Source organism: Electrona antarctica (genome assembly GCF_951216825.1).
Source record: "Electrona antarctica genome assembly, chromosome: 23".
NCBI classification, from domain to species: Eukaryota; Metazoa; Chordata; class Actinopteri; order Myctophiformes; family Myctophidae; genus Electrona; species Electrona antarctica.
The window spans coordinates 27,260,059-27,269,319 of NC_136804.1; the positions used below are offsets into that span (position 1 = coordinate 27,260,059).

Below are 9,261 nucleotides of genomic sequence, written 5' to 3' on the forward strand. Positions count from 1 at the left end.
ACAGCAAGTTGGAGTGTGCTGTAGAGAGTTCAGTTTTGTCTCATGGAAAAAAAATGGGAAAGCAATGAGAATGAGAACGAGATGATCCAGAGTTTTATTGCTCAGGAAAGCTATTTCTTGAACGCAAAAACAGCTGCAATATAATTCAATTTCTGTGCGGAGTGGAACAATTGCAAAAATAATTTCAAGCTTTGAGTAACTAATGTGTGTCTATTTGGACGCGCGCACACAGTCTCGCACACAGGATTTCAAGCACATTTAGACAAAGAAATGTGTTCAGTCACACACACACACACACACACACACACACACACACACACACACACACACACACGCGTCTCTTCCAGAGTTTTCCTGGTGTATCCAGCAGCTTCCAGCCGTCCAGTTCCAATGCAGACATTTGCTGTGAAATTACAAGCCAACTGCATACTCTCGCTCAATGCTTAACGTCCAAGGCAATTATCTGCTTTAATGGATTCAGTTGAGACAGGGCCGACCCGAGACGCACAACTTATTTATTTCATTCTTTCCTAAAGCAAACCAGCCAATTATATTGGCTTAACAAGACGTTAGCTTTGTTAGCAGACAACCCAGGCCCAATTAGAGAGCCACACTGCAGGTGGATTTAAATGGGATAGGGGATTGTCACATTTGTTTGTGCGTGCGTGCCGTGCGTGCCGTGCGTGCGTGTGTGCGTGCGTGCGTGCGTGCGTGCGTGCGTGCGTGCGTGCGTGCGCGCTCAAACTTTTTTGCATGCCTCAGTACTCAGTCGGTCGCCGGGTTCGCAGCACAGAGAGAGGCTGGAATCCTTTTCTGGGCTGGGATCTCTTCTTTCTAAAGTGTTGGGGGTCGGCCAGAAGGCAGCTTTGATTCCAGAATGCTGTGCTCGTGTGTGCTGCAGCCAGGGAGCCAGGGAGGGAGGCAGGGAGGGAGGGGGGGATTTGCAGGGTGACATTGGTGGAGTGGTGCTCCACCAAAGTAACTCGTCGATCATATATATATACACCTCTGAAGGGCTGAGAGCCGGAGTGGGTCCTGTGGAAACGGGATTAGAACACCAGCCAGGGGTTTGCCAGGAACGCAGCGTTGTTTGAAGTCATGCGTTGGTCGTACACTGTAATCCTCAGTGTTATAGTTTAACTCTTAAGAGTCTATACAGATGTATAAGTAAGGGGACCAGAAGGGTACATTTGGTTACATTTGTACACCCAGGATTATTTTCTGTGTGTTGCCCGCTCCCTTTTTTTGAGTGGTGCAAACCACTCCAACAACCAGCTTTGTCTGTACCCGTGTATGTACCCGTGTACCTGTACGTGTGTGTACCTGTACGTGGGACCCAAACAAATGTGCATGGTTACTATGGTCACTGACATTACGTCAGACCACAGCTGATCAGGCTATATAAGACCTTGCACCACTCAGTTCACACGGGTGTGATTTCTTAATGCCTGACCGCTGTTCTAATTACTGTCGGAATCTTAATGCACAGTATTTCTCCACTTTTCTCCCAGCGTTGTCGATCAGTCAATGTCAGGACGAGAGAGAGAGAGAGAGATGGATCTCCCTGAGAGAGAGAGAGAGAGAGAGACTACAGTAGTGTATGTCCCATGCCACCCAGAGGGCTGTGTGAGCAGTAATTGCAGTAGACTGAGTAGAGTGCAGTTAATGTGGGTCAGCAGTTGAGTGGAGCCCCAAGGGCTGGAGGAGAAGGGGGGGGGGGGCATTCAGTTCACACCCCACCATGGCCCATGGAGGGGTGCTGGGATGTGGGGCCTTCACACCCCACCATGGCCCATGGAGGGGTGCTGGGATGTGGGGCCTTCACACCCCACCATGGCCCATGGAGGGGTGCTGGGATGTGGGGCCTTCACACCACACCATGGCCCATGGAGGGGTGCTGGGACGTGGGGCCTTCACACCACACCATCGCCCATGGAGGGGTGCTGGGACGTGGGGCCTTCACACCCCACCATGGCCCATGGAAGGGTGCTGGGATGTGGGGCCTTCACACCCCACCATGGCTCATGGAGGGGTGCTGGGACGTGGGGCCTTCACACCCCACCATGGCCCATGGAGGGGTGCTGGGATGTGGGGCCTTCACACCCCACCATGGCCCATGGAGGGGTGCTGGGATGTGGGGCCTTCACACCCCACCATGGCCCATGGAGGGGTGCTGGGATGTGGGGCCTTCACACCACACCATGGCCCATGTAGGGGTGCTGGGACGTGGGGCCTTCAGTTCACACCCCACCATGGCCCATGGAGAGGTGCTGGGATGTGGGGCCTTCACACCACACCATGGCCCATGGAGGGGTGCTGGGATGTGGGGCCTTCACACCACACCATGGCTCATGGACGGGTGCTGGGACGTGGGGCCTTCACACCCCACCATGGCCCATGGATGGGTGCTGGGATGTGGGGCCTTCAGTTCACACCCCACCATGGCCCATGGAGGGGTGCTGGGATGTGAGGCCTTCACACCCCACCATGGCCCATGGAGGGGTGCTGGGACGTGGGGCCTTCACACCCCACCATGGCCCATGGAGGGGTGCTGGGACGTGGGGCCTTCACACCCCACCATGGCCCATGGAGGGGTGCTGGGATGTGGGGCCTTCACACCCCACCATGGCCCATGGAGGGGTGCTGGGACGTGGGGCCTTCACACCACACCATGGCCCATGGAGAGGTGCTGGGATGTGGGGCCTTCACACCCCACCATGGCCCATGGAGGGGTGCTGGGATGTGGGGCCTTCACACCACACCATGGCCCATGGAGGGGTACTGGGATGTGGGGCCTTCACACCCCACCATGGCCCATGGAGGGGTGCTGGGATGTGGGGCCTTCACACCACACCATGGCCCATGGAGGGGTACTGGGATGTGGGGCCTTCACACCCCACCATGGCCCATGGAGGGGTACTGGGATGTGGGGCCTTCACACCCCACCATGGCCCATGGAGGGGTGCTGGGACGTGGGGCCTTCACACCCCACCATGGCCCATGGAGGGGTGCTGGGATGTGGGGCCTTCACACCCCACCATGGCCCATGGAGGGGTGCTGGGATGTGGGGCCTTCACACCACACCATGGCCCATGGAGGGGTGCTGGGATGTGGGGCCTTCAGTTCACACCCCACCATGGCCCATGGAGGGGTGCTGGGATGTGGGGCCTTCACACCACACCATGGCCCATGGAGGGGTGCTGGGATGTGGGGCCTTCACACCACACCATGGCCCATGGAGGGGTGCTGGGATGTGGGGCCTTCACACCACACCATGGCCCATGGAGGGGTACTGGGACGTGGGGCCTTCACACCACACCATGGCCCATGGAGAGGTGCTGGGACGTGGGGCCTTCACACCACACCATGGCCCATGGAGAGGTGCTGGGACGTGGGGCCTTCACACCACACCATGGCCCATGGAGGGGTACTGGGACGTGGGGCCTCTAAACATAGTCACATAGGTTGGGATGGACATTGCTGTTCCTTGGAGTGGTTGCACCACTCAAAAATAGCAGACCTACAAGCTCGTAGCGTGGCAATCAGCGCCGCGCTACGAGCTTGTAGATCTGCTATTTTTCAATAGTATAACATAATGCTTAAAACACCAAAAGGGAGTTCCCGTCCAGAATGTGGTTTAACCCCGGGTGGTGCTAACATCCTCTGACCTGGCCTGGGAAGCCTGCATTGACCTGCTCCGGTCGGCGGTTGGTTGAATTGACCCCTGCCTGGCGTCCACGGCGGGGGGGAGGGGGGGGGGGGTACCTTCAGTCAGTCAAAAGGCCTACTTCAGTCACCATGAAGCATTTATGAATCCGGGGCAGCTCCCTGGGCTGCTTCCTATTCCATTCACAGCCTCTGTTATTCTCTTGGTTTTTTTTTGCTCTCTCTCAAACATTCATCCAATCACACACCAGTGTTCAAGCACACGTGGAATACACATGAAACATGCACGGGCACCGCACGCACGCACGCACGCACGCACACACGCACGCACGCACGCACGCACGCACGCACGCACGCACGCACGCATGCACGCACGCACGCACGCACGCGCACGGATGTATTATGCATTGCCCCCCTCTTACAGTGGGTTTGTGTGTGTGTGTGTGTGTGGTGTGTGTTTCGACCTGAGTGTTCCTTTACAACAACTCCCTGCTTTGAGCCATCTCAGCCTTCTGGTAAATGTTTGTGTTTAGAGGAGCACACACATCTATAAGCTCACAAGTCACATCGCATCACTATACGAACGTGTGAGCTTGCAGATCAACTATCCTCAGTAATTGGATAAAAAGAGAAGGATCCGGACACACAAGGTTAAAAAAGGAGGAACGCCTTTATTAAATTAAAAGGCAACTGCCAACATGTTTCTACCTAACAGGTCTTCATCATTCTTGCCCTGATGAATCTTGCCCGGATCCTTCTCTTTTTATCTATGTATTGATCCAATTTTTTTGAAATGTGGTTGCATCCTACACATACGGATCATCTTACATTGTCTTCTCTGTACTCTTAAACGTGCACGTACACTACGAGATTTGAAAGTAACTGCATGTGCATCGCACAGTCATAGACTATAGTATAAGACTTATATGAAGATCATTGTGCCTGGCTGAGTATAGCGTAGCACCTCACGTGATCACATCTCACGTGATCACATCTCACGTGATCACACCTCACGTGATCACACCGCACCGTGATCACATCTCACGTGATCACATCTCACGTGATCACATCTCACGTGATCACACCTCACGTGATCACACCTCACGTGATCACATCTCACGTGCTCACACCTCACGTGATCACACCTCACGTGATCACATCTCACGTGATCACACCTCACGTGATCACATCTCACGTGATCACATCTCACGTGATCACATCATAGTGTTATAAAGAGGGCGGACTGCCACGCCCCCTGCTATTCATTTCGATGGAAGTTGCTCAGTGGCGTTTTGGAGCAACCAGAAGAACGCTCTACTTCTTTTTTATTTTATTTTATTTTTATCCCACGATTTTGTAACCCATTTTTCACCCCTGTTCAATCACCCCTGTGATCCTGGGCTACACACCCTCCGCCAACCTGGGGAGAGCAACAGACTTGAACTCATGCTTCCACTCATGCATGAGTGTCCAAGTAGCTCCTTTACACCTGACAGGAGGGAGTTTCCTGGTTGGACGTATAGCGTGTGGAAGGAACACGTTATTCCGACCAGTTCCTTTCCCCTCCATCAGGTGCCCCGGCTGGCCAGGAGGAGGCAGTTTAGAGACCAGGATTACTGCATGTTTTTTGTGAGGGTACCTACCCTAGGGGACACGGGGAGAACATGCAAACTCCACACAGAAAGGCCCCTTCGCCAACCCCGCCTCGGGTATGGGCACTGATGACGCGGAGGAGAGAACACGCCGCCAGCGCCCACAGCATCCCCAGCGGGAATCGAACCCAGGACCTTCTAGCTGTGAGGCGACAGCACTACCGACTGTGCCACCGTGCCCCCCTACTTCCGCATTTGTAACCCTACACCAAAACGTGGTGCCCAAAATGTGGAAGTGCTCAATGTTAAACCCCATGCTGCAGCAGGCAGCTTCACCGTTGGCCAGCCTTTCTGGGGGCTTTGGATGTGATGGAAGCAGAAGTAAACAATGGGGGCCAGGTTTAACTTGCTGTGGTATGTGTCTGGAACACGGCAGACAAGTCGTGTTCTTGCCACATATCGACATGCACGCCTGGGCTGTCCAAAGCATCCATACAGGTTGCTATACTGAATGTCAATAGTCCTCTCATTCACTTCTCTCCGTGTAGACCTGTCGCTTTACGTGGTTCATCTGCAGTATTGCTATATATATATATATACGTTTGGCTGGAGGTTGTTGTTGCCAAGATGCTGTTTTCGTAACATAGAGAAAGCCACACTTAAACGTGAACACATAATATATTCTCATTGGCTCGCCACTGCTGTGTGTTGAGCTGGGAGTGCATTGACTCTTAAATAGGTGAAGCACTATCTGCAGAAGAGTGTGTGTGTGCGTGTGCGTGCGCGTGTGTGTGTGTGTGTGTGTGTGTGTGTGCGTGTGCGTGTGCGTGTGCGTGCGTACGTATGCGTGTGCATGTGAGGTCCACTCTGCTCTTTGATCCTTGTCTTGACAGCCCACCACCTGGGACGTTCTGCCACATGCTGCATGGCTGAGCCTCTCAGGCCCCGCGCTACACCATGGGAATGACAAAAAAGCAGCGCCAACAGCCAACCCTCTCCCTTAGAGTATATAATATACACACTATGCTTGTGGAATCGCCAACGCCGCACTATACTAAAAGCTAACCCTCCCACGTATACGCACGCACGTACATGCAAAGTGCCATCGGAATCGTAATTCCCCCTCACTAACCCAACGCGCTAGCCCCCATAAGATTGCCATTGGAATTGCTAATCCCACACCAGAGGCCTGCTCGAACACACTAGTAGGTGCAACTGGAATCTTAATGTGGGATAATAGTGCGGCCTGTCCGGCACACACAGACCGGCTGCATTAAACACCACTAGCATTCTGCGACAAGTCAACGCTCCCTCCACCTTGTCCGACAACCCAATCATAATGCCTCCGAAGCTTATATGTTAACAGAGATCCTGCTCCGCGGGAATCATCATAACGGCCATGCTCTAGCGCTAAGCTAAGAGTTATCCCCGCTAATGTGCCGGGGCCGGCCGGGCCGCACGCCACACCCAATCATAATGCGCGCCACGTTGATAATGCTCGGCTAAGGGCCAATTACTTTTCAGGCCCCGGTACTCAGGGGACTCCGCGGGAATTCAGCTGCATTACGCTCACGCGGCCTCATCAAAGGGACTTGGGGATGTGTGGATGGTGCTATACACCTATACTACAGATGTGCGCGCGCACACTACTGAGACGCGGCGCAGGGCAAGTGTCATAAAGGGCAGATGTCCCGGGGTATGGGGGGGACGGGGGGGGAGACGGCCCACGGCCCAAATAGAGTCATTTCCCCGTGTCTCACGTCGGTGTCTGTCTCCTGCTGTCTCTGTCTGACTGACTGTGCAGTTTTGATTGTTTTCTGTGCTGCTGCTGCTGACGGAGAATGGCCCACGTACGGCTCCACTGTTTCAGCCCTCCTCTGCGGGATTATGGAAGGATTAATGGCGAGATAGCCCCCTCTTCTCACGTTCTCTCTCTCTCTGTGTGTGTGTGTGTGTGTGTGTGTGTGTGTGAGTGTGTGAGTGTGTGTGTGTGTGTGTGTGTGTGTGCGTGTGCGCGTGTGTGAGTGTGTACGCGCATGTGTCTCAAGCCATTACCACCACCATTCAAAGTGAATCCAGAACAACATTTTTCTTCCTCTCTTATCAGGTTGTTTTGTCCTTTCATTCGTCTGCTGTCTATGGTGTCGACCGGCAAGGCCAAGTGCATGGATGGAGAAAGTAAATATCTCTTTGTTGGTCCTTACCTGTGTCCCTCTCTCTCTCTCTCTCTCCCCCAGGCTGCTGTTTTGTCACATATTACACAAGGAAAGCCGCCCTTGAAGCCCAGAATGCACTGCATAACATAAAGACCTTAACGGGGGTAAGTGTGCTTCTCCTCTGCCTACACCTAGCCTCCTCTAATTGCACACTCACTGCGTGTGTGTGTGTGTGTGTGTGTGCGTGTGCGTGCGTGTGCGTGCGTGCAATTGTGTGTCAGCCTGTCTACCGTTGCACAGTTTTGCCCAAAATCTGGAGTGTTCATTTATATCTCAAAGAGTCAAAATACGTAACGTAAGGGTCCATGACTGACTGTAAAATACATAGATATATCTATTTCTTTTCTCTTTATCAATGCCTGTGAGTGCAGCTGCTGTCCGTCGAAATGGCAATTTGGACATTGGACAAGAACGTTATTCTCCATCAACATATAGTGATAGATAATTGGCTGTGGGTTAGCTGCTTCCTAACAACAACAAAATAAAACATTTTGAAAATAATACACGCGAGTGCACCAAAGTATAGTTGTTGTATAGCATTGTTTCGATCTGCTGTGTTGCGGATTTAGTTTTCCCTGCCACCAGGACAGTACGTTGCCTGTCCTGGTTTTGTTTTAACCCATTTTGGGCGGAAAACCCTTTTTGGTGTTTTAAACATTATGTTATAATTTAGCTATTGAAAAATAGCAGACCTACAAGCTCGTAGCGCGCCACCGAGTGGCGCGCTTCGAGCTTGTAGGTCTGCTATTTTTGAGTGAACATTTTTAACTAAAATATTTGCTTCTGGTGGGTCCCTGGAACTACATATTTTGAGATGGGGGTCCGTGGCCCAATAGAGATAATTCTGGGGGTCCTTGACATGAAAAAGGTTGAGCACCACTGACACAGAAACATGTTTTTTCAGAAAAATTGTAGGATTATAGAAGCCTTTTTTTTCATCGACCTCAGTCCAAAATGGGTTAACCTGCCAGGTATAAAAGATGTACAGATATACAGTACTTTACCCTGTTCACTTGTTCACAATGAAACCACCACCAGCCAAGCAGAGTTGACCCCGCTGCGGCGGCCTGACAATTACAAGAACTCTTGGTCTCTGGTCATAGTGCAGTCTTTCTCAGGGGTTCATTCAGGGGCAGGTTATGGACTCTCTTCCAAAGTCTTCCAAACAGACAGATGTGGTGAAGCTTTGGTTTGGGGGTGAGAGGACAGAGGAAGTCCATTTAATGATCAAGGCTTCAGTCTCCACCCCTCACCAACTCTCCACTCTCCAGAATAAAGGAAAATGCAGTATATTACAAAATACATACAGAAGTACAAAATAGCTACAAAATACTAATACGGCTGGCTGTATTATATCCCCTATTAACAGTTTGACGGCCAATAATTGTTTAATCCAGTGTTCCACCGCGCGTAAACCGCTATACCCGACATTTGTTTAATGTGTTTAATATATTATACAACATGCATGACTAAGAATTGTCAAAGAAGTATCCAACACAGCCTATAGCTCTTTCTCTTGTGCCTGGTTTTAATGATAGGTACAACAGGACAACATCTTGTCTGATAGCTCCACTGTTCTCTCCCCTATAGCCCTGGAGCAGGGGGGGAGAGAGGTACAACAGGACAACATCTTGTCTGGTAGCTCCACTGTTCTCTCCCCTATAGCCCTGGAGCAAGGGGGGGGGGGGGGGGGGGGGGGGGGGGGAGAGAGACGGAGTGGATAGGAATGTATTCATCCCCCCCCCCCCTGCCTCCTTCTGTCTCTTAGTTTTTGGTGGATATTTAAA

The 9,261-nt window shown here is 52.1% G+C and overlaps 1 protein-coding gene across 1 annotated transcript in view; it reads left to right on the forward strand.

The window, feature by feature from the left end:
- LOC306916736 (CUGBP Elav-like family member 2) overlaps positions 1-8,858 on the forward strand; it is a gene marked incomplete at its 3' end in the record, with an annotated part of 154,093 nt that extends 145,235 nt beyond the window's left edge. The window contains exons 4-5 of the mRNA XM_079494753.1: positions 7,496-7,578; positions 8,844-8,858. Coding sequence (XP_079350879.1) covers positions 7,496-7,578; positions 8,844-8,858 — 98 coding nt within the window. The remainder of the gene's footprint in view (positions 1-7,495; positions 7,579-8,843) is intronic.
- Positions 8,859-9,261: the final 403 nt, after the last annotated feature.